The sequence below is a fragment of the Lepus europaeus genome, chromosome 6 (assembly GCF_033115175.1).
Source record: "Lepus europaeus isolate LE1 chromosome 6, mLepTim1.pri, whole genome shotgun sequence".
Classification (NCBI taxonomy): Eukaryota; Metazoa; Chordata; class Mammalia; order Lagomorpha; family Leporidae; genus Lepus; species Lepus europaeus.
In genome coordinates, this window is record NC_084832.1 from 58,446,064 (window position 1) to 58,472,715 (window position 26,652).

Sequence of the window (26,652 nt, forward strand, 5' to 3'; positions counted from 1 at the left end):
GAAAGGAAGAGCTTCCCAGGCATAGAGAAGAGCTAACTCCTCCTAGCCGGAGGGAGCATCGCTAGGAACCTTATCTGGAGCCCAGAAAGATTAGGTGACCAGCCCCAGATTCTAAAACTAAGGTCAAAGAACAGGGATAGTCCAAGTCTACACAACTCCTAGGCTATCTTCATTGTACTACCAACCTCCTTAGTCAGCAATCAGCATCTCCTTTACACTCGAAACCTTGGTCAGGACAGAGATCCATCACTCTAGTGAGGTGAAAAAGAAACACGAAGTAGGACACGAAAAAAATTGCCGGGGCTTGAGTCACAGAAACTGCACGCTTTGCATGACATTCAGTTTTTTTTTTTTTTTTTTTAAACTTGATTTTCTTACTTCTTATTTGAGAAACAGAGAGAGAAAAAAAAGAGAGAGAGCAGTCCCATTTGCTAGTCCACTCCCCAGATGCCCACAACAGCTGGGGCTGGGTTCTCAAAAAGCTGGGAACTAGAAACACAAGCCAGGTCTCTCAAGTGTATAGCAAGGACCCAATTACATGAGTCGTCACCACTGCCTTCCAGGCTCTGCACTGATAGGAAGCTAAAAGCCAGAGCAGAGCCAGCAATCAAATCCAGGCTCTCCGATGTAGGCGTCTTTTCTTTTTTTAGATTTACTTTATGTATTTATTTATTTTAAAATTTATTTTATTCATTTGAAAGACAGTTACAGAGACACAGAGAGGTCTTCCATCCACTGGTTCACTCTCTAGATGGCTGCAACAGCCAGAGCTGCACTGATCCAAAGCCAGGAGCTTCTTCTGGGTCTCCCATGTGGTTGCAGGGGCCCAAGAAGTTGGGCCATCTTCTGCTATCCCAGGCCATAGCAGAGAGCTGGATTGGAATAGGAGCAGCCAGGATTAGAACCAGCGCCCATATGGGATGCTGGCGCTTCAGGCCAGGGCTTTAACCTGCTGCGACACAGTGCTGGCCCCATAGATTTACTTTATTTATTTGAAAGGCAGAGAGATCTTGCACTCACTGGTTCACTCCCCCTGAATGGCTGCAACAGCCAGGCATGATCCAAGCCAAAGCCAAGAGCTTGGAACTCCTTCCAGGTCTCCCACATGGGTGGCAGGGTCCCAAATACTTGGGCCATCTTCTGCTCCTTTCCCAGGCACATTAGCAGGAAGCTGGGTCAATTTGATATGGAATGCTGGCATTGCAGGCAGTGGCTTAACCGCTGAACCACAACACGGCCCCAGGAGGCAGGCATCTTAATGCGCATTCCCAGTTTGTTTGTTGAGTGTGCCCCAGAGTCTTGGGTTTGGTCTGTCAGAGGCTCTTAAAATGTAGTCCCTGGGCCAGAGGCTTCAGCATCTCCTGTGGACTTATTAGAAATGCATATTCTCAGGGTTTCTTCAAAACCTGTGCTTCAGAAGCTTAGGAAGTGGGGACGAGCAGTCTGTTCCAAGCAAGCCCTGCAGGAGCTTCTAATGCACACACAGGGTCACTGCAGTGGCTCCCAATTCTGATCACGCGAGGAGCATTGGTCCTCAGTCACGCCAGGAAGGACAAAACTCACAACTTCAGCGCAGGACTTGGGAACCTATGTTCTGATGATGAGCCTGGGTTGGCAGCCTCTGGTCTACATCACAGTGCCACAGTATCTGATACGGTGAGCAATTAATTCCCAAATGCCATGTGTCTCTGCCAAGTCATTAAGAGTAGTAAGTGCCTCAGGCGCTACATGCCAGACTCTGTGCAATTCGATTGATATCTTCCATCTACTTAGCTCTTCAGAGATTTCCCATTGTGACATTTATTGATGTCACTCACTGTCTCATGTCATCACAGCCACTACAAACTGAATGAAACTTGTAAGAGCTTAGCAAATTCAAGCCTAGTTATCTTAGCTGCCTGAAAACCTCCTCAAGTTTCAAAATGTATTGCAGAGAAAATTGTGCAACTTTGTAATACAAATATGCACCCAATTCAGAACTTTTTCCTGTTTCCTACTTCTTCAAGGAAATAGAATTTTACATGTTAATACAAAATTTTTTTAAAATTTAAAAAATTATTTAATGAACAAAATACAGATTTTTCTATCACAGTAACTCAGCATGGTTTTAAACATAAAAATCAGTAAAGGAGTAATTAAGGCAATATTATTTTAAAAGCAAAAAAACCTTCCAGAGTTGAAAGAACAGACTTTATCATAGATTTATTTTCAAGCAATAATATTTTCAATAACTTTCCCATCTTATTATTGTCCCATTCCCTTGGATTTATGCAGCTTACCTGCAAGTAATATTGACTGGTCTCTTCTAGGTAATTACAAAAGTTCTTAAGAAATAACAGCACATGACTTACTTCCTTCGAATTTAAAAAGGCCAGAGCTCCAGTGAGAAGAGACAAAAATGAGTGGTCACTTCAACATTTAAAAAGGCACAATTGTTGGTTAGGATATCTTCAGTTTAGTGGTTAGGGCCAGCAATCTTGGATGATACAAGATCTGATTTTGTGAGGTGGCTACTGTTTCCCAGTTCAATAAAAAAAGGAAGCAATTTCAGAGTTTTAAGAAAATAGAAGCATATGGGTGGGAAGAAAAGGTAGCATTGGTTAAATTACCCTATCCTTGGAGATGTCAAAAAGAAATCACTAACTGTAAAATTGCCGAATGATAATGGATTATTTTCTGTGATATAGTTTCATCATCTTCAAAGGAAAAAAAAAAAAAAAAAGCAGCAGAGGGGATTCAGAGGAGGGAACCAAAGAATGGAAGATGTTTCTTTCAAGTAAAATGAAAATAAATAAAAATATTTTAAATTGCAACCCAGCTCCCTGCCACTGTGCCTGGGAAAATAGTACTTGGGCCCCTGCCACCCACATGAGAGACCCTGATGGAGTCGGAGCTTTCTGGCCCATTGCAGCCATTTGCAGAGTGAACCAGCAAATAGAAGATCCTTTTTTTTCTTTTTTTCTTTCTCTCTCTCTCTGTAATTTTGCCCTTCAAATAAATAAATAAATAAATCTTAAAAAAAAAAAAAAAAAAAGCAGAAGGGCGTCCCATATCAGAGTGCTGGGTCCAAGTCTTGGCTCTGCTCCGCAGGAGACAGCAGTGATGGTGCAAGTTCTTGAGTCCCTGTCACCCATGGGGAGATCTGGATTGAATTTCAGGTTCCTGGCTTCAGCCTGGCCAAGCCCCAGCTGTTACGGGTATTTGGGGTATAAATCAGCAGATGGAAGATCTCGATCTCTCTCTTGCCTTTCAAATAAACAAAAATAAATACTAATTTTAAGAAGCACAAATCCTTCTGTAGAGCACAAAACCTAGAAGGTAGTATCAGGGTTAACCATTATATCTGCAGAGATAAGGCAATTAGAGCAAAAGAATGTCTAAGGTCTCCTTCTATAGTTCTGTAGAATAAGGAATTTAAAATCATACATATGCAGAAGAAATATTGAAATGTAATATTACAAAAGTGTTTGGAGAAAAAACATACACATTTCAGGATTATACAAAGCCCTAAAGTTATCAATGAAACTTATAGATCCAGTCTCCCCAAAAGTTACCAGCAAGAGGCTGAATTATTTAACTGAAGGCCAAAGCCTATGATAAAATGTTTGTACAAATCAAAAAGAAGGAAAAAAAAAGGCAAACCAATAGGAAAACAAAGGATTAGAACAGATAATGTTAATGTGTAAAGATGTAAACATATGTAAAATCTTCCCTAGTGACAGGGAAATATAAAAACATGCCACGCTCTCACTGGACAGAGTACCACTACCACATTTGCTGTAGAATGTCCTCACCCCTCAGCAAGCTCATCGCATGTTCCCTGTCTTTGAAGTGCCCATCCCTGGGGAGCCTGTCCTACAGCTCTGGACTGGGGGTTGGCTGACTGGACCAGCTCTTGGGCACAGCGGGTATTCTAGAAGGGAAGGCCCATCACCCCAGCCAACGCCCTTTGAGGTATGGCAAGGGAAGCTTGGACGGACACAATGTGGTTCTTCCAGCCACACACCATCCTCAAGCACCTGAATGCTAAGCCTCAACTGAACTGAGAAAATATTGGATTTTAAAGAAAATTAGAGTATGTTTTACACACTGGTAGGTTACCACATGCATCAGAGGAAAAAAAAAAAAAAAACCAGAAAAAATATGTACTTTTCAAAGAATAATTTTCAAAAAGTAAAAAAAAAAATTCAGTAAATACAGTTCAAAAGATCTACTTAACTTATTACTGAGTGACCTCAGAGAACCACACAAAAAAGATGCCACAAAAGAATGCAAGGGTAAGATTACAAAGCTAGATGCTGAGGAGGTTGCGCTGCGGTTTGGATTTGAGTGTCTCCCAAAGGCTCCTGTGTTGGGCACTTGGTCTTCAGTGTGGCCAAGTGGGAGCTGACAGAACCTTCAAGAGGCAAGCCCTAGCTGGTGGGGAGTGTGGGACTGCCCTGGGAGGGAGCATGGCCTGAGGAATGTGTTCTCCTGGGAGCACGTGGTCATAGCAGCTGGAGCCGAGGCTGCATCACTCTCCGGCTCCTCTTCCCACAGGCACTCTGGCACCCTGAAGCCATCACCACCAAGTCCTCACCAGAACCAGCTGCTTGCCCTTGCATCTCCAGAATCGTAAGCCAAATAAACCTCTCTTCTTCATAGTTACTCTGCCTAATGAAAACACTGTTAGTATCCTACAAGGCTTAAAGAAAAAAAAAAAAAAAAGGTAACCTCCTGTCTGCCAGAGAGAAATAAAAAAACTCGCTATCAGATAATCAACAGTGTACAAATTAACATCCCACTCTGCAGAGGCTGGGCGCTGATGGACAGGAAGTGACCTCAGAAAGTATCAGTGGTGGGTGTGCTGGACCTGCTCCAGCACCTGGTTCCTCAAATGCTGTGGTCCTAGGTCTCACAGGAATTATGGAAAATATCCAGCAGCCTCTGTTTGTGTCAGCTATCCATTAATGTAACAAATTAAAATTGAAAATTTAAATCTACTTAAAAACATCATAAATCCATCTACATATGAATTCAACTAACATGTTTAAAGAAAATTCCATTTTCTGATTAAAAAATTAGTGACACCATTTTAGTTCTGCAAATCATTGGGATTTCAAAATAGTTTATTGTTGGCAGTCATCTCAGATGTGAGAGCAACAATACCAGGATTAAGCAGTGATGGGGTACAGGAAAAGTACCAAGTGTATTTCTTAAAACCTCCTAAGTATATCCTTAATCTACTGCCTTAGAAAATTCAAGAAAATGAAAGAATAGTCAAAGGCAGGTTTAACATCACACATCATGTAACTTTTGGAAACTTCACTGTGCACTTGTAACAGAATGAGAGTGAAATAGGCAAATCATGTCTTAGAATTACAAAAAATAGTTTTAAGGACCTCAGACCACACTTTGACAAACAGCCACCCCAAAATGACATTGAAATGGCGTGCAGTAACCGATTTTCTTTATTTCAAAGTTTCGGTAAGTTTTTTTAAACAGGAGGAGACTTCAAAAAGTTCATGGAAAAAGAGAATAAAATGCTAAGTTTATTTTGGTGCAAAAAATCTTTTATATCCATGCATATGAGGAGTTTTAGAAATAATTCATGGAAACTGCATACTATGAAAACACTAAGAATGGATTTCAATTTTTTTTTTGGCACAGACTTTTTTTGAACTATCCTTGTATATTTACATACACATGAATACTCATGATATTGTGAACCCAACTGCAAAGCAGTATCTGATGTAAAACCAAAATGTATGTGTTTACTTATAAATACATGTATTTTAAAAGTTAAGAAATATACACCAAACTGTTAGTAATTGTATTTCTGGGGAATATAATGGGGACACAACAAACTTCACTTTTTATCTTACACACTGCTGGATTATTTGAATGTTTACAATAACATATTATTCTTGCCACTAAAAGCCAAAATAAGACTAAAAACAAGGTAACAACAGATGTGCTGACTAAATGCAATGTGGTATTCCAGCCTGAATCCTCAAAAATGACACGGGGGAAAACTGATCAAATCCAAAGAAAGCCTGTAGCTTAGCTTTAAAAATTAAATTAAAAAAGAAATACAGAAAAACCTAAAACACTAAACACAAATACAAGTGGGCTTAATAAAGTTCACGGAAAATGTGCCTTCTCTTTAAAAAAAATATTCTTGAGACAACATATTTTTAATTTATATTACAGTCAAAATCTTATTGGCTCCACTGAATAAAGAATTCAACAGATAAAAAGTAAAAAGACCATAGTCTACCAGGAAAAGAGCATGCCTTATCTTTTCATTGCCCTTTTCCATAAACTTCCTGAAGTCCTACTCTCTTATGTTACAGTTCAGGAAACGGCACTGCTAATAGTCAGAGGTGGAAGTACCAGAAACTGGCATGTGGAAACCTTCACACAACCTGTGAAAGGGAAGACACAGTTTTTTGGGGGTGGGGTGAGGTATACAGACTGGTTTACCAGGTGAACACAAGACCCAGAAAGTGTCCTGAACATGAGCCACACTGCCTTTTCACAGGATGTACTACCTGCGGTGTAGTCTATGGCAACAGCTCGGAACAGATTGCAATTTGGGGTTTTTCCCCCAGGAGCTCTATACATTCTGAATAATCTCTTTTCTTTTTTATTCCGCTTATTCACTTTAACCTATTTTCTCCTCTCCCCATCATTCGCTCCCTGTTTCACGCCCCGCGAGAGGTCTCCAGCTCTGTTTAAGACTGCTCTGGTGCAAATCTGCCCCTTGGAACACCCCCTTCTCCTCTGGCAGAGCGACCCCTCCACTTCAGCCTTGTTGACCAGCAGCAGAGGGAGTGAGGAGAGGCTGTGCGGGTTGAGACACCATCATCAGGGGAACTGCCCTGACCTGTGGTACCAGCATGGTTTCCCCTCCCACCCAGAGCCCGCTAGACACCTACACTTAGCAAGTGCACGCTTCAGGACTTGGCACCACCATGCTCACATTTACATCAAAGCACGTTGCCCAGGCTCACAACTGAAATGTCTGGTTTTTCATGGAAAAGAGAAAAGTGATACTAACAAACACGATGAACGGCTTGTGCTTCTGAATACATCTGAAATAGTTTTCCAACATGGCACTTTGTTTTCCAAGGCATAAATGGATTCTACAGAATGATCTCAATTCGACTGCAGAAGCTGACAGTATTAAGCATTTTTTTTTCCCTCCAAAAAGTCCTTATCTTCTAGGGACCTTTATGAAATACACAGGGATAGAAAAGTGTGACACCTGGGCCAGAGAGAAATGGGTGAAGTATAGATGGAAACAAGACAGGTCACAAACGGATGAAGGACAGAGGTCACCTGATGGGTGGGAAGAGGGCTGTTATCACATTACTCTGTGCTCCTACTTGTTGGAAATTTTCCAAAATAAAATGGTTTTTTGAAAAGGTATAAAAGGAGAAAAAGATTTTATTCAAAGATCTTTGCTCAAAAAAACTAAGGAATAGGAGATTCAGTTAAAAGTCTGGATGAAACCAATTGACTACCTCTCTCCCTTATGCTCCAAATCCCTGGAAATAATACATTTAAAAAGAACTAAAGGGGCAGGCATTTGGCTTAGTGGTTAGTCGCCTGTGTTCTGTATCGGAACGCCTGGGTTCAAGTCTTGCTTCCAGCTTCCCGCTAATGTGCATCCTGGGAGGAAGTGCGGTGGCTCAAGTGACTGGGTTCCTGCCGTCCACATGGGTGGTCCAGCACTAGCCACTGTGGGCATCTGAAGGTCTCTCAAATACATCTCCACCTGTGTCCCAGCTCCCTGCTAACGCACCTGGGAAAGCAGTGGAGGTGGCCCAAGTGCTTGGGCCCTTGCGCCCACATGGAGACTCAGAAGAAGCTCCTGGCTCCTCTCTGAGTGTTGCGGTCATCTGGGGGAGTGAACAAGAGGATGGAAGCTTGCTTGTTCTCTGTCACTCTCTCTCTCTCTCTGTCATTCTACTTTTCAAATTAATAAATATTTTAAGAAAATAGAAAAGAGAAATAATCAGATTGGTGTCTGACCTCAATCAGCAATATCAGATGTTACAGCTTCAAAATGCTTAAGAAATCATTTTAAGATTTTATTTATTTATTTGAGAGGTAGAGTTACAGACAGTGAGAGACAGAAAGGTCTTCCTTCTGTTGGTTCACTCCCCAAATGGGCGCAATGGCTGGAGCTGTGCCATTCCAAAGCCAGAAGCCAAGTGCTTCCTGGTCTCCCACGTGGGTGCAGGGACCAAGCACTTGGGCCATCTTCTACTGCTTTCCCAGGCCACAGCAGAGAGCTGGGCTGGAAGAGGAGCAGCTGGGACTAGCACCGGCACCCATATGGGATGCCGGCACCGCAGGCGGAGGATTAACCTACTGTGCCATGGCACCAGCCCCGAAGATTATTTTGAACCTAAAATCCTAATTAAAATTTTTTTCAAATTTAATTACTTGAAGATATGTTTCAATAAATTAGAAAACCAATTCTGGGATGCAAGAATAGCAAAGTGAAGAAAACAATAAAGTCATACTTGTCTAATAACTATGCTAAATATTAAAACACACACACGTCCCAAGGTAAGAGATTCATCCAAAACTAAAATCGCACATAATCACACTGCAAGAGGCTGAGGTAGGAATGTGAAAGAGTGCTAAGGTTACTGACTTTACCTGGGAGATGGAAAGATCAGGCAACTGATTAACTCTAAACCTAAAGAGAGAGTAACCACAAAGGAACAGTAGTATATTTAATTATTCCCAAACCACTAAAAGGAAAAACAAGGAGGAAAAATTTCACTCAATCAAACCCATAAAATGCTGATATAAAAATAACAAAAAAGGGGCCTGGTGCTGCAGCGTAGAGAGTAAAGCCGCTGCCTGCAGTGCTGGCAGCCCATATGGGCGCCGGTTCGAGTCCTGGCTGCTCCATTTCCAATCCAGCTCTCTGCTACGGCCTGGGAAAGCAGTGGAAGATGGTCCAAGTCACTGGGCCCCTGCACCCATGTGGGAGACCTGGAAGAAGCTCCTGGCTCCTGGCTTCAGATCGGCGCAGCTCCAGCCGTTGCAGCCAACTGGAAAGTGAACCAACAGATGGAAGACCTCTCTCTCTCTCTCTCTGTAACTCTGACTTTCAAATAAATAAATAAATCTTTAAAAAAAAGTATTATATACAGAAACACAAAATCAGAACCTAAAATCACCATTTCAATAAATTAGAAAACCAATTCTGGGATGCAAGAAAAGCAAAGTGAAGAAAACAATAAAGTCATACTTGTCCAATAACTATGCTAAATGTTAAAACACACACACGTCCCAAGGTAAGAGATTCATCTAAAACTAAAATTGCACATGATCACACTGCAAGAGGCTGAGGTATTTCACCATTTCAATTAATATGAATGGATTAAATTCCCAGAGACACTTAAGTTGAACTGTCAAAAAGCTATTTTGACTATGTTAGTTGTGGAAAATAGAAGTCAAATACTGAGAACAAAAAAGAGTATTTCATAGTTACCAATATAGAAGGCACAACACCATCACAATGCTTTCCAACTCAGAAATCAGCTGATTAAACAGATAGTAAGAAGAATGTAGAAAACTTAAGCAATCAACAACCTAAATACAAAACCCTACATCCAAAAATACGCACAGCACCTCCACCCCCGAAAACTCAGTTACCAATATTAACTATGTGTCCCATAAAGCAGGAACCATACAGGGTATATTGTTCCACTTAGGAACTTCACACTCACTTTTAAATAATTCCTGGTTTAAATATAAGGGCAAATGAACCTGAAATTATCCATCAGAAATAAACAAAAGTCACCACAGCCAGACGTAGCCAACACAATACTCAGAGGAGCATTTTCAGCTTTAAATATATTTATTAGAAAATAAATTGAAAATAAAGCTGTTTGTACAATGTACCTTCAATCAGTGACTGTCAACATTCGTGGAGACATGGTAGTCCATGAGAGGAATCCAGGAGTCTGTGAATTCATTGACGAATGATAAGTCTGTGGGATCTGCAAGCGCCAGTGACAGAACTGCAGCTTTTGTTTTAGAAAATCAACTCAGTGTGGAACATTACTTTATCCTGATTAGATGAATTAGGCTAGGAATCACAGTGTTGAATATGTAAAAACTAAAAGCTCCTTGCAGTCAGGCAAGGACTTACTCATTTTTATACCTTGAATACAGGCACAGTGGAGGCACACAAGTAAACAATTCACAATGTTCTAGGAACTGAACTAAATACTGTATTAAGCAGATAATCTTCCAAAAATGTGGAAGCTCAATGGAGGAGTAGGGTGAAACAGAATACAGAGGTTTGTATGGTGGCAACAAGGTTGACAGAACAGTGACTAAGCAGGAATGTTAACCTCAGGTCTGAGAGGTCATTAGTGTTACTAGCTGCCAGGCCTTCCAGGCTTCTGCAGAGGGTCTTACCAGCAGACAAGAGGGGAGAAGTCTTTCTTATCTTTTCTCTTACCAGCAAGATTCATGAACTTCAACAATCCCATAGCAGATGAAATTTTTTAAAACCTATCCCATTATCTCTATGTCAGAAGGCAGAGCTATAGTTATAGCCAGCGTAAGGACTAGAACATGAGATCAAATTCTCCCATATTACAGGAGACAAAAATATCTCAGTAACTTTGATTTAAAAAAATTTTAGAGTCCCATTACTACTTTCATAGGATAAGTAAAGCCTTAAAATTGAGATTATTCAGATTATCTCACAACCACTGTTTCTGTTTTAAGAAATGAGTTGAACCTCATCAAATACTATCTTGACATACTTTCTCATGGGAAAAAAAAGGCCCAATTCTGAAACATACCAAGAAGCACTTCAATTTAAGTCTAAACATACACAGGTCAAAGCAAATTGAATCTAAACACAGAGCCCATATCTATACCAGTATTTCAAACATTCAATAAGCTATGTTAGGTGAGTTTCAATATGTCTTTAAAAATAAACAGGAATATTTCCAAGTCCTGATTATATTAACTTGACCTGGTTTATTTTAAAAATATTTCCCCTTGCTATAGTCAAATAAAAACTCTTCCTTTCCTGTACTAAAACAGAAAGGCTGGAGAGGGCGCTGTTGTGCAAGGTTTAAGATGCCACTCAGGATGCTGGTATCCCACACTGGAGTGCCTTGGTTTGAGTCCTGACTACTTTTCTGATCCAACTTCCTGCTGATGTGCACCCTGGGAGGCAGCACTCCTGGCCTTGGCCTGGCCCAACCCTGGCTGTTGCAGGTATTTGGGGAGTGAACCAGGAGATAGAAGAGAGACTGTGTGTCGCTTTCCTTTTCAAATAAATAAATACAGCTTAAAAAAAAAAAAAAAAGCTGTATTTCTCTAACTGTGCTTAGCTATACTGAATATTTTAAAAGCTTTCTTCTTTAACCCTAAACCAGTTACTTCAATTCTTAACTAGTCTACCAGCAATCTTCCTTACCTGAGAACAATACAACAAAAAAGGAAAATTCTCCCACTAAATATTATATACAATCTGAACAACACACAGTACACAGTTTTTAAAAAATCAGTGATGTATTTATTTGCAAGGACCCAAAGGAAAGACTTGAAGATCCAATGTAATCTCCTCTGAGGCTTACAATTTAATTAATCCAGTTTTGGGAGAAAAGGGGGTTTTGGTTTGCTGCCACTGACTTGGGGCTGGTACTCTTTTACATGCTTCAGTTATGTGTGTAGAGACATCATACATCTTGAGTTTTTTCAGAATTAGAATCAAGTCCAAAAAAGTCTTTTTTGATGATGTACCGAACACACTGCAAAATCACATTTCTTTCATGCCGAATGTCTGGAGCGAGAAGCTTAAAAAAAAAAAAAAAAAAATTAGGATTAGCTGACAAAACATACGTGGGAAACACAGTCTAAAATATCAGGTATGTCTTCCCATAGAAGGAACACACAAGAATAAGAAATGTGAATCATATTAAGCAATTATTTTCTGAGAATATTTTCTCATACCAAGATTATGTAGCTTGTTAAGCAGAACACATATTCACACTTAGGGTCTCCTCTAGAAGCTTCTAGCAAAGGACAAGGCAACAGGCTCGAAAACCTGTGATTCTTTAATCTAAAAATATGGCAAAGAGGATCTACTCCCTCAAACTCAAATCTCCAGTCTAGAAACTGGTAAGTATATATTTTTAAAAATGATAACAATGAAACCACAGTAAAAACCCCAACATTCCCTGTTTTTCATAACTTCTCATTTTTGTGCTTACTATAATTGAAAGAAAGCTAAAACTCCCTGGTATTCAGAGTAAGTACATAACCAAGGAGTGACATGTGATTTGCCAAAAATGAACTTAAATAGTCTTTTTACAGAATATTAATAGTTTGTTAACTCCAAAAAATGTGGAATACATAGAATGTTTCTATTACTCTTAGTCATGAAAGTTGATCTTTCAACAGTTTCATGTCCATTTCTTAGAATCAAAAGATGCACTGCTTGCTCTTTACACATTTTTTTAAAGAACAATATTAGATTTTTAAAGCACATAATGCTGAGAATAAATTAAAATATACAAAAGAAAAGTCAATAAAGGTATAGAAAGAGAAAACAATGAAGCCAATCTCTAAAGACAAGAAGTGGGCATTGTCAAGAAACTTTAGCTCTTTAGTTCCCATTATCTTGTGGTTTTCAATAGAAATTTGTATTAAAAACCTTTTCTTTCTTTTAGCCTACCATCAAATCTAGATATGCTGTTAAAGAAAACTTTAAAAATATCAGTAAATCTCAATACATATTTCCTTAATAACCATTCAAACATAGATTTTAAGCAGCTTTCAAAATTGAAAATTTTCCACATTTACTGAACACCAGCTATATGCCAAATGCAGCCTCAGAATTAAGATAAATAGACAAGTCTTCCAGGACCATATGTCTCAGCTAACCTGAAAACACATGCACACCAAGAAAACCCCAGTGGCTCTATGTTGATGAGACACAAAGCCTGCAGTGTAAAGAAAAATCCCTTACCATTTCCAGGAGATATGGATGGTGTGTTCTTGGTTCAAATAATGTCTGATAGTTAGGATAATTTTTTTTCCTCTGAGGGTTTGTCTTTTTAAAACTTTTCTTTTGGTTCTCACACTTGGCTTCTGAGAAATTTGTAACAGTTGCTTTAACATCTTGCCTTGGACTCTGAGGAGTAGTGCTAGGAAGAAACTGGTTTTCCGCCAGAATGTCTGCTTCAGTCTTGATTGGAGTTTCTGAGCATGATAAAAAACACATAAATAAAAAACAAATCTAAAAAAAGGTAGAAGTTTTAAAAATAATCAAAACAGCCATAACAATCGCTCACTAGCTACTTAATTAAGTAGCTACTGGCTACTTAATTACTTAAAACCATGAGAGATTTTGCAAGGCATTGACAGTGTATACCAATATTTTTCAAATAGGGAGCTCTAACTGCCAAGAATGGAGATTACCACAAAGAGCTACAGAACATGCTCCCTGTGAAGGAAATAATACCAGATGGAAACTTGGATCTACACAAAGGAATGACAAATGCTGGAAACAGTAAATGTGTGGATAAACACCAAAGACATTTTTTTCTCATATGAAAAACAATGAAAAGATAGTTGACTATTTAAAGCAAAAATAATATTTGTATTATTTCTTGTGATTTGTAACATCTCAGGAGATAAAATCTGTAACAATAGCACAAAGGAAGGAAGAAGAAAGCACACTGCTGTAAAATTCTTAAATTACACATAAAGTAGATATTATTGGAAAGTACACTGTGATAAGTTAAAAGTTGCATACTTTACTCTGGATGAACTCCTAAAAAAATAAGAGGTATAACTAATAAATCAATATTTGCACTGCCTCCCAAATAGAATTAATCCAAAAGAAGTAGGACAAGAAAAATAGAACAAAAATAGCTGAGACAAATGAAACAAGCCATACAAGTAAGTACAGTATGTGTGTAAGTGTTCTAAATATCCCACTAAGAAGGCAGGGATGTTAAGACTGGAAAAAAGAATAAGACCCAACTGTACAATGTCTATCTTGATTTAAATGCAAGTCGTCCTTTACACAGTTTGAACTGAGATTAAATCTCAGTTACCAAGGAACCGTGCAGAGAGGACTGCCTGTATAAAGTCACAGGTTAAAAATAAAAGGATAGAAGATACTATGCACACATCAATCACAATCAAGCTGGAATGGGTACATCAATCTAAAAAACAAAACAAAACAAAAAACCACTTCAGAACAAGGAGTATCACACCAGGGATAAAGAGGGAAACGAGTACAAAGATGCTAGCATAGGTATCATAATGTTAAAGAGGTCAACTCATCAAGAACATAAAAACAATAATGCTTAATAACAGATTTGCAGGATATAAACAGCCAAACTAATAGTCCTGAAAGGGTTGGAGACTTAACACTCTACTGTTGGTAACTGAAGAACAATGAGAAAATAGGGTTATACAGAAGATCTGAACATCACTAACAACTCAAATAGACAAAGAACACTTGGCCTAAAACATATTCCTATCAAGTTCATATAAACATGCATCTTATGCTGGACCACAAAACAAGTCTCAATAGACATGAAAAACTGAAAGTGTACAGAGTGTGTTCTCTGATCATAGGAGAATCATTAAAAGGAGCTAGAAATATAGACACTAAACAATATACTTATAAATAACTGATATGATGAAATACATATTGGGTCCTCCTCCTACTTCCTGGCATGTAACTCCTAAAATCCTTGGAATCTTCAAAGTGATAACTCATTGTTTTTCTGTAGGCTAGAATCACCTAGGAGCTTCAGGCTGGGGGCTAGTCACTTTCAGCCCAACTCCCCAACCTCCAGGGAGAGGAGAGAAGCTGGACAGCACCAGTCAGTGATTCAGTCAATCACACTTATGTCACGGAGTCTGCATAAAAACTCAAAAGGACAGAGTTCAGAGAGTTTCCAGACAGCTAAGTATGCAGAGGTTGCCAGAAGGCAGCACAGCCCGAGAGGGCATGGAAGCTCAGGGCACCATCCTCCTATCTCTTCAACTCCTGTTCAGCAGAATCTTTTGCAATATCCTTTACAATAAACCAGGAATACATGTGAGTGCTCCTCTAAGTTTTGTGAACTGCTCCAACAAATTAACCAAAATCAAAGGGAAGGTTCTGGGAACCCCAATTATAGCCATCCAGTGAGCACAAAAGTAAAACAACCTGAGACTTGCAATTTCTTCTGAATGAGGGTGGGAGGGCTGCCAGCCTTGGAGATGAGCCCTCAACCTCTGGAATCTAACACTGTATACAGATAGTGTTGGACTTGACTTGAGTAAGAGGAAATTCAGTTACATGTGCTGCAGAACTGGTAGTCTGGTTGGTGTATGGGGGAAAAAAAAACAACCACCATACATTTGGTAAGAGAAGTGTTCTGTGGCCGGCACCGTGGCTTAACAGACTAATCCTCTGCCTTGCGGCGCCGGCACACCAGGTTCTAGTCCCGGTTGGGGCGCCGGATTCTATCCCGGTTGCCCCTCTTCCAGGCCAGCTCTCTGCTATGGCCCGGGAAGGCAGTGGAGGATGGCCCAAGTGCTTGGGCCCTGCACCCGCATGGGAGACCAGGAGAAGCACCCGGCTCCTGGCTTTGGATCAGCGAGATGCGCCGGCCACAGCGGCCATTGGAGGGTGAACCAACAGCAAAAAGGAAGACCTTTCTCTCTGTCTCTCTCACTATCCACTCTGCCTGTCAAAAAAAAAAAAAAAAAAAAGAGAAGTGTTCTGTGTTGATTGCTGAATACACATATAAGGAAAAATTACATTTGTTCTTTTCCTACATCTTCACAATGATCCATGTTAGAGAACAAAGCACAAGAGAAATTAAGACATATTTTACAATATATAAAAATGAAAACATAATGTGTCGAATTTGTGAGATGCAGCTAAAGTAGTGCAGAGGGCAAATTTAGAGCTTTGACTGCTTAATTAGAAGTGATGAAAAGACGAAAAAAAGGAAAAAAAATTAAGAAATGACAAAAAGCCTAAAATTAATTATCTAAGCTTTCAATGTAATAAGAGGGAAAGAGAAAAATAATAAAAAGCAATGACAAATAGAATTTAATGAGCAAAGCCAGAAGTTGGTTCCTTGAAAAGATTAATAAAATAGCTAGCAAGACTAATCAATAAACAAAGAAATATCAATTAATATGAGAAACAAAAGAGAAGACATCACTATTGATTCTATACCTATCACAAGGAATATTATGACCAATTATTTATATCAATAAATTCAACAATTTAGGTAAAAATGACAAATTCTTTGGAAAAACACACGATCAAAACTTACTCAAGGAAAAATGGGCAGTCTGAGTAGTCTTGTGTCTGTCAAGAAAATTTAATTCATAATTTAAAGCCTTCCCAAAAAGAAAATGCCAAGTTCAGATGGCTTCACTACTGAATTTTATCAACAAGAGGAGATGCTGAGGGCAAACGCTTAACCAAGAAGAGGAAGAAACAGATCCAAACAGACACCAAATCCACTATAAAGAAAAATATAGACTAGTATCCCTCACAAACACAAATGCAAAAATCTTTCATAAAATATTGTCAAATTAGGGACCGGTGTTGAGGCACAGCAGGTTAAAACCCTGGTCTGCAGCACCAGCACCCCATATGGGCGCAGGTTCAAGTCCTGGCTCCTCTTCTTAGACCCAGCTCTCTGCTATGGCCTGGGAAAGCAGTGGAGGATGGCCCAAGTGCTCCTGGCTCCTGGCTTCAGAATGGCCGAGCTCCAGCCATGTGGGGAATGAAACAGTGGATGGAAGACCTCTCTCTGTCTCTACCTCTCTCTGTAACTCTGCTTTTCAAATAAATAAAACAAATATTTTAAAAAGAAAATTTGCCAAATCAAGTCCAGTAATGCATTACAATGTTAACTGTTGTGGCACAGCAGTTTAGCCACAGCTTGGGACTCCTAGAACCTGGGGTGGAGCCTCCACTTAGACCCACCTTCCTGCTAATATGCATCTTGGGAGGCAGCAGGTGATGGCTCAAGCACCTGTCACTCACATGGGAGACCCAGATGGAGTTTCTGGTTCCTGGTTTTAGCCTGGCCTCCCTCTTCCCTTCCCTTCCTGCCTCTACCCCATCACTCTGCCTTTCAATTAAAAACATAATTAAAAAAAAAAAAAAAAGATAACAGACCATACTAAGCAGATTGTATTCCAGGAATACAGGTTGGTTTGACATTTGAATCACTTCATTTCGCTATATTAAGAGAAAAACTAATTAAGACAGTTGAAAATTCTAAGTGTTAAGACAGGAATCTTCACCACTACTACTTCCAAATGGATGTTCTTAAGAATAGAGGAGTCTAACAACATCCCTCAAAACCCTCCACACTCAAATATTACATAGGACTGAATGAACATATAGGGAAATGTTAGAAACCCTGACTCTGTGGGCAGACTGTTAAGTTCAAAAGTCCTAGTTCCATGACTTCTTGGCTATGTGACTTTGGGGCAAGCTACTCATCTCTGCCTAAATTTTCTCTTCTGTAAAATGGAGATAAAACAATGGCACCTACTTCATAAGCTTGTTGAGATAATTAAATCTGTAACAGTCTGATTTGAGTACCAGCTCTGCTCCCAATTCCAGCTTCCTGCTAATGTGCACCCTAGAAGCAGCAAGCGATAGCTCAAGCACTTGGGTCCCTGCCACATGCATGGGGGACCTGGACTGAATTTTGAGCTTCTAGCTTTGGCCTGGCACAGCCCTGGTTGTTGCAGGTATTTGTGGAGTCAATCAGTGGTTGCAACAACTCTGTCTCTCTGCCTTTCAGATAAATAAATAATACAGGAGACTACCTCTCTTCATTTAGAATCCATTTAAATAAGCAACCTTCTAGATATTACCATCCGCTGATTTATGCCTCAAATGCCTGAAATGGCCAGGAGGCCAAAGTGGAGAGCCAGGAACTAAATCCAGATTTCCCAAAGATGCTCACGGTTCTAAGAATGAAGGTGTGAGGCCTCAAAGATCTTTTCTAGCTTCCATTCGTCCTTGTTATTGAAAATGGTGACAGTCTCAAAATAAAGACATGAATATAAAAGTATTAAATGTTTCATCTTAAGAAAGGGAGAAGAAAGCATTAGGACACCTTGTTTTTATGAAATTCAGTAATCTGTTAATAGTTTTGTTATCAGCTATTGTAAATAGAACCAGTAAGTGGGAAATGTAATCTGTGTTTAAAGAATAACTCCATCTCATATCAGAGTATTAGAAACATGAGTAAGAAATAAATACTGTTTTTCTTAAAATCTAAAAAAAAAAAGAGAGAGACAGAAATGAGGCAACTAGTTGTTAAATAATACCCTGATAAAGCCAAAACACTTTAGATTTCAAAATTCAAGTAGTTTCTAATAAGCTATCAGAGTAAGCCACAGCCTGTTTAAAAAGGGGGAAAATTCCCATGTTACAGATAGACATAAACATTATCTTTCAAATTAAAGCCAAATTCTTCCTTATTCAACGTCCTCCAACTGCACAGTCACCTTTTAAAGTGCCGCCACCTTCATCCAATCACATACACACCTTCTCTTCATTTTATACACTTTAAGACTCTGCATTTTTAATCCCCTGAGCAGTTCCTACGTTGACACATCTGAGCTAGACGCACAGAAGAGAAAGCTAGAGCTCCTAGCTCCTGGCTATGGCCTGGCCTAGCTCTGGCCATTGTGGTCATCTGGGAGAGAAACAGTGGATGGAAGACCTCTCACCCTGTCTTTCCCTGCCCATAACTCTCTTAAATAAATAAATAAATCCTTAAAAAAAATCTTGAATTAAAAATTGCCATACTTGGGGCCAGCACTGTGGCACAGTGGGTTAATGCCCTGGCCTGCAGTTGCTGGCATCCCATATGGGTGCCGGTTCTAGTCCCAGCAGCTCTTCTTCCGATCCAGCTCTCTGGTGTGGCCTGGGAAAGCAGTAGAAGATGGCCCAAGTCCTTGGGCTCCAGTACATGGCATGGGAGACCCAGAAGAAGCTCCTGGATCCTGGCTTCAGATTGGCTCAGCTCCAGCCGTTGCAGCCATCTGGGGAGTGAACCAGCGGATGGAAGACCTCTCTCTCTGTCTCTGCCTCTCTGTGTAACTCTGTCTTTAAAATAAATAAAATAAATCTTTTTAAAAAATCTTTTAAAAAAATAAAGCCCATACAGGGACATCATCTTTAAAAGTAAGACCATGTATTGCTGATTTCTCAGAAAGACTCCTGAAAGGATTCCATTGCTTCCAACCTTTAAAACACACAGGCTAACGTAACCACAAGAACAGGGCTGTTGTGTTTTCCAAATGAGGTAATTTAGGTAAACAGGATCTATAAAGAGCAATGCCGTATATACATTTAAACATTTTAACCATCCCCTTTGTCATAAAGGACCTCTTGCCACCTACCAAAGGTGCTACAAACACGTTATGACAAGGGTTCTTCGGAGCAGAAGAACTGAATTTTCTTTGTGCTCTTTTGGAATTTTCTACAAGTCTTGGTATATTTTCTGTTCTTCTTGTTTTTTCATTATATTGAATTACTTTTACCTTTTTCTCCCCAGAAGTAGTAACACATTTCCCCCAGCTTTCTTTTGTCATGATAACTTTACTTTTTATTATTTTCAAACAAAAAAGGAATTTGAATGTTCAAGCAAATAAGGTACATACTGGATGCTATTAATATACAATCTATACCAGAGGCAAAAAGCACCAAAACATACCTCGCTGTAAAACCGAGGCCATGACTTACCTTCTGGCTCGCTCTCTGACCCTGACAGATTGCCATAGCTGCTCATCAGAGAGCATAAGGCTGGCGTCACTTCCTTGGGTATGACAGTTTGCTGTGGTTTCTCCTCCTTATCGGATTCTGAAACAGAAGAGGAAAGAATCTTTCAAACATGTATCCCAAAGCCTCTACCACCACAAAAAAGAAAACTGACAGATCCCTGCTTCCTCATCTGTTAGTGAAAAAAAAGTAACTTCTAATCATTTCCCTCACCCTTCCCAAAAAACTAATCCCAGGGGACCCGAAAAATTTCCCCTTGGTTTAAATCTTCATGAGCAGAGAAGCTCTCAGCCCCAGAGGAGACAGACAGGCAAATGAAAGCCACACAATTCAGTTATCTGTCATGCTTCACAGGCTGTAGAATTTGGGCCTTCTCTAAACTAACTTAATCACACAGCCTTTGCTATTAATTTACAGGTAGTAGTACGAACAAAAATTTATTTAATTTCACTGGATCAGGATCATTATCTTTGAAAACTAAATTTAGGAATAAATAAAATATAAAAATATCTACCCCTAATCAAAAAGCAATGCTGAAATGAATCCACCCAGTTTTATTATTTAGAACTTCTAAGAACTTAAGTAAACAAGCCAACCATGAGAATTCAGCAAGTACTGAAGAGCCTGCCAAAGGTGAAGTGTTTGATCAGAGCCCAAGCAAGCCTGGTTGTAGCCTCAGGATACCACCTATTACATTTATTTTTGGCAGCTCTAAAAACATATTAACTCTATTCTGAACAACCACTAAAAATAAAGCCTGGCTGAAAACAATAAGTAACTTGTCTATTTAATGAACCAACTCAACCCACAACCAGTATGAAATGTTTCAAGTCTGAATAGTCAGCGTTCACTAAGTCTAGGAGAAGCCAAAACATGCCAGTAGGAAATGAGAGCACCCTTTTATGTGAATGCTGAACCAGCACCTTCTGTTGGATGAAGTCAAACCCTCTTCCATCTCCCCACACTACCCAGCACCACACACATACTCACACACACACGCTCCCGCAAAACCACTGCTTCTCAATTTTAAGCTAAATGATTACCTTTTCTTCTGGATTAATAGAGGGAATGGAAAATATATATTTTACAGTGTATTAAAGAGAAATCTACCATAATGTTACTATGAAGATTGTTCATCCAGTGTTTGAATGATCAAAAACCAAACTATAACATCTCCTTCCAAGACCCAAAGAAAGGTTATCAGAAAAGTAAAATAAACAGTTGAATATTATGCTCTTTGAAAGCATGACCAAATTGGGCCAGATTTAAATCCTGGCTATTTGACTCCAAATCTCAATCTTTAATTAGTGAACCTCCTACAGAAATAGAAAATGTTTGCAACAGCTGGGACTGGGCCAGGCTGAAGAGTCAGGAACCAGGAACTCAATTACTGGAGCCACCTCTGCTCCCTTCCAAGGTCTACATGGGCTGGAAGCTTGAATTAGGAGCCAGTGAAATTTTTTTCTTCCCAGAAAATTTCTGGTAGCTGCGCCACCAAATTTAGAATTCATTGCTTGGTTCTCATCTTAGTTAACTTTGCAGCAGTATTTGACAGTGCGTGATCATCTACTTTGTAAACCACCTTCTTCACCTGGCTTCCAGAACCTCCTCATTTGGCTCTCTTTTCCCCAGTCTTCCAACTGAACTCTCCTCACTGACCAACTTCCAAAATTACAGAGTGCCCTTGGATCTCTTAAAAAAAAAAAAAAAAGATTTATTTATTTGAACGGGTAACAGAGAGAAAGGGAGACCAGGGGAGAGGAAGAGGGATAGATCTTCCATTTGCCAGTTCACTCCCCAAGTGTCCCTAACCATGACTGTGTCAGAAACTTCCCCTGAGTCTCTCACATAGGTGGCAGGCACTCCAGTACTTAAGCCATAATCTGCTGCTTCTCAGGCACATTAACAGAGAGCTGGATTGGGAGCAGAGTAGCCAGGATTTGAACCAACACTCTAATAGGGGATGCCAGGGTCCCAAGCAGTTGGCCAACTTGTGCTACAAGACCTATCCCTCTCAGATTAAATTCTGATAGACCTTTTTATACCTCTCTTTTCCAGGATGTCATGTTATGTTAAATCTTAAAAAAAAAAAAAAAAAAAGACACTATCTATATACTGGTGAATCATGAATTTCTATTTCTAGTCTTCAATTGTCCCCTAAACTCCAAAATAATCTTAACTACTTGGTCAACATCTTATGTAGATGTCAAGCAGGTATCTCAAGTATACCATGTCCAAAAACAAACACTTCATTTCTACTTGGAACATGAGCTCCAGTATTCATCTTGAAAAATGCCAAGTCTTTCTTCTTAAGGGTTAGGCCAAAAACCTAGGAATCATCCATGACTCTCACATACCATATCCAATCAACCAATAGAGCTGTCAGCTCTATTTAGGAAATAGCTCTAGAATCATACTCCCCACTACTTTCACTATAACCTTAGTCCAAGGCAACATTTTTTGCCTGGACAATTCTACCAGCTTTCTAAGACATCCCTGATACAACCCTGCCTACCCCTCTTTATAGTCCATTCTCCACCTAAACACACAAATCAGATTATATCACCACTCTGCTCAACCTTAAATTAAAACCCCAAATCCTCTTTGGCCTACAATGTCAATGGATCTGGTCCTCCTTTGTCCCGTAACAAATCCAACCACTTTCCAAAGATTTATTTATTTACTTGAAAGTCAGAGCTACAGAAACAGAAAAACAGTGAGAGATCTTCCATCCGCTAGCTTACTCCCCAGATGGTCACAACAACCCAGTCTGGGCCAAGCCAAAGCCATGAGTCAGTCAGAAGCTTCATCCAGGTCTTCCACATGGGTGGCAGGGACCCCAATACTTACGCCATCTCCCACTGCTTTTCCCAGGCCATTAGCAGGGAGCTGGACTGGAAGCGGAGCATCTGGGACTTGAACACTGGCCCATAAGGGATGCCAGCATTGCAAGCAGCTTTACCTGTTTCGCCCAACACTGGCCCCCAAGCACTTTATTTGCTGGCTCCACTCAAATCTGGCTCTTACGTGACCACATGAAGGGTGTTCTCCTCCTGGGGTGTCTGCATTTGTTCTCTCTTTGCTAGGGCTGCTGTCCCCTCAGACATCAGCCCCTTACTTCCTTACTTCATTCGGACATCTTCATGTCACCTTACCAGAAACATTTTCACTGATTGCCTGGCTATATGAATGGATTTATAATAGTACACTCCCCTCCTGACTCCCACTCTTTATCCTTTTACTAAGCTTCATTCGTCTTCATGACACTTATATCAACCCGACATATTGCACACATGTCTACTGTTATCTCTCTCAATCAGAATGGAAGCTACAGGATAGAAGAGGTTTTGCTCTATTTGATATCGTATCCTGAGCCTACAACAGTACATGAATGCTCAAAATTTTTTTAAAAAGTTTTTTTTTTGGGGGGGGGGGGGGGGCGGCGGCGGCACTGTCCTTCTTTTTGGTTCCAGGATTCAACCCACCCACCATATTCATTGCATTTGGCGACATGACACTTCAGTCTTCTCTCAATCTTTGAGAGTTTCCCACTCTTTCCTCATCTTCTATGAATCTGACACGTCAGGTATTTGTGAATGTCCCTCAGTCTGAGTTTGTCAGATGTTTCTGAAGATGAAACTGAGGTCATGGGTTTTCAGAACAAATCTCACAGAGTTCTCATCACATCAGAGGTCCCAGACATCAACATGACTGCATTACTCCATGGTCTGCTTGGTTTCTCCACTATAAAGTTACTGTATCTCTTATTATTCTCTTCCTTGAAATGAGTTAGTAAGTCAAGCCCACATTCAAGGGAAGGAGAATTAAGGTCCCTCAAGTATGGAACATCAAAGAATTTGAGATACATGTTAAAACCATGATAATAATTAGTAAATAGTTTAGGGGGGAATATCTTGAGGTTATGCAAATACTGTTTCACTTTAAAGTTTCATCTCTGCGGTGAGCATATAGCACAGCAGTTAAAGCACTGCTCAGAACACTCACATTCCCTATGGGAGTGCCCTGAGTTTCAACTCCACTCCTTGTTCCAGCTTCCTTATTTATATCAATAGAGACTCAAGCATTTATTTTGGGGGTTATAATTTATTACTTATTTTGTGGCTCTGTTTCAGCTTTGGTCGTTAGGAATTTTTTCACTATCCTTCTGACATACCTACTTCTTTAGGTTTCTTGATCACTCTTATTTTAGGCACCATGAGATGCTGTAGGCTCATTTCTCATCATCAATCATTTCTCCAAGAAGGCCTGGTTTAAGTGGAGAATGGTATTTGGAAACAGTGATTTGGAAACAATGATTTGGATGCTAAGTGTAAGAGTGTCACAAAGTTCACTATATTTGATTGCCTCCCCAAAGGGTAAGAGCTACAAGTTCATACATATGAACAATTCTTCCCCTAACTCTTCCCCCTGCAGTTATAGGTTTAATGGACCCACTACAAGCAATAATACTTTGAAAAGGGGTATTGTTCCTTTGGCACTATCCAAGTATCTTCTACAGTGACTTTTATATCTCCATAAATCAATAAAGGCTGTTCCCAGAGTCCCCAAGATTTATGTAGCGCCTCTAACACAGGCATTTTTAGCTCCCATCCTGGAAAGACAAAGATAAAGGAATTATATATACTAGCTGACAAAATAATGCTCAAGGAATTTCAGTTTTTATAAAAGCAGCTAACACATTTCTCTAAACTGAAAATACCAGCTTAAAGACATACCAATCACTATGATAAAACCAAATTGTAGAATTATTATGAAACAACAGCACAGTTTCTCTTACTGTTAAAACAGTGACACTTAGGGTAAATCTCATATCTCTCTCATACATAAACATCAGCTTCCACTGACCAAAGCAAAGACTTCACTTCAATGATCTAAAAATTATCATTCTACTACGAGTTTCTTAAAGCAGGGAAAGACGTCTTTAAAATCCCCAGCAGGCAGGCAAAATGCAGGATGGCATCAATCCCTATGGAAATGACTACAGCAAAAACACACTGCCCTATGAAAACGTTAGCAGTTGCAGAAGCCTCCCATCAGGCTTCTTGCTACAACTTACTACTTCTTCCTTTTTTTTTTTTTTTTAAGATTTATTTTATTCATTTGGCAGGAAAAGTTACAGAGAAGGAGGGAGAGGGAGAGGCTGAGACAGAGAGGGTGCAAGTGCTTTCACCCACCGGCTCACTCCTCAAAAGGTCTGCAACAGACAGGGCTGGGCCACCCAGAAGCCAGGAACTCCATCTAGGTCTAGCAGCATCTTGCCTGCTTTCCCAGACACATTAACAGGGAGCTGGGTCAGAAGCAGAGCAGCCAGGGCTCGAATTGGCACACATATGGGTTGTTGGTACCACAGGCAGCAACTGTACCACAACGCTTGCCCCTACAACTGATTTCTTTACATGCTACCCCTTGTTCCCCCCATTTCCCATTGTTTTTATGGAGTAAACACAATCATATGCTTAGTTCCAAGAAGATTCATGATTAAGTCTACTTAAGAAAATGCTATTCATTGAAAAAGCTGCCCTCAAAATGGAGCCTTCGCTTTTTAGTCTCTAATTCTCAAGGATGACATTTACCAGTGGGCATTCATGAGAGCCAATGTGTTATGGCAGCTTATTTTCTTACTTTAACACTTATCTTTTAGACAACAGAAGCAGCCCAACTGATACAGTGCATAGCTAGACTGATGTCCCAGTGTTCTAGACAACAGCTGCATTTATATTACAGCAAATGAGCCACAAATTAGATTACCTTTGTTTTGTGGAGACATGCTGAGGCACATTGATGCCACATTACTGACTAGCTGCTTTCTCTCTAGCTCAGACAAGGCTTATTGTTTAAGACTACAGGGTAGGAAAGCCTTAAAACTTGTTGTAGGTACATTTAAATAACAGCAACAAAATAAACTTGGCCTTAAGTACTGACATACCAAAAAAAGATTTAAAAAATCCTTGACTGTGCTAGTAGGTTAGTCAGCAGAATATATAAGGAAATTGAGTGACAATAAAGACACAGGAAGTGCCTATCCACTGGTTCACTCTCCAGATGCCTGCAACAGTGGAGGATGGGCCAAATTGAAGTCAGCAGCTGGGAACGCAATCCAGGTCTCCCATGTAAGTGGCAGGGACCCAGCTACTTGAGCCATCACCTGTTGCCTCCCAGCATTAGAAGGAAGCTGGAATCAGGAATGGGGCCAGGACTTAAGCCTAGGCACTCCAACATGGTGTGTGGGTGTCTTAACCAGCATCTAACCATGAGGTCAAATGTTCACCCTTTCTAAAATTTTTTGAAGAAGGAGAAAAAAAAAAAAAAAAAAAGAATCAGTGCCCATGAGTCAATTCCACACTAGTTCAAAACATCACCTGCCTTTTCTTGCCTCTGCAACAGTAAGATGCACTTTCTAAACTCTTCCCCACATCTACACTATGCTAGCCTCGGAATATTTTTCTTGATAAATTCAGACTTCACATGTAGAGCACATGTAGTTCTAGTGAAGTCAGACTTCCAAGTTCAAATTCTAGCTCTGCCATTCACCGGCAGTATAGCTAAGACAGATTACTTAGTCTCTGTGTTCCTCTTTTCTAAAATGGGAGTAGCAACAATAAAGATTGTCATGAGGAAAAGAAATGTGTACAATGCATACAGAGCAAAGTTAAGTATCGTATGCAATAAATGTTAGTTGGTATTAGGATAGCATTATTATATCTACCAAATTTAATTTTTTACAAAGATTTATTTATTTACTTGAAAGTCAGCATTACAGAGAGAGAGGAACAGAGATCTTCCATCTGCTGTTCCACTCCCTAGACAGCCGCAAT

The 26,652-nt window shown here is 39.9% G+C and overlaps 1 protein-coding gene across 1 annotated transcript in view; it reads right to left on the minus strand.

Annotated features, from left to right (window-relative positions):
- Positions 1–9,918: 9,918 nt before the first annotated feature.
- NUFIP1 (nuclear FMR1 interacting protein 1) overlaps positions 9,919–26,652 on the minus strand; it is a 43,004-nt gene continuing 26,270 nt past the window's right edge. Inside the window, exons 8-10 of the mRNA XM_062194155.1 lie at positions 19,781–19,897; positions 13,007–13,239; positions 9,919–11,831 (exon numbers count right to left, since the gene is read on the minus strand). Coding sequence (XP_062050139.1) covers positions 11,715–11,831; positions 13,007–13,239; positions 19,781–19,897 — 467 coding nt within the window. The 3' untranslated portion in view covers positions 9,919–11,714. The remainder of the gene's footprint in view (positions 11,832–13,006; positions 13,240–19,780; positions 19,898–26,652) is intronic.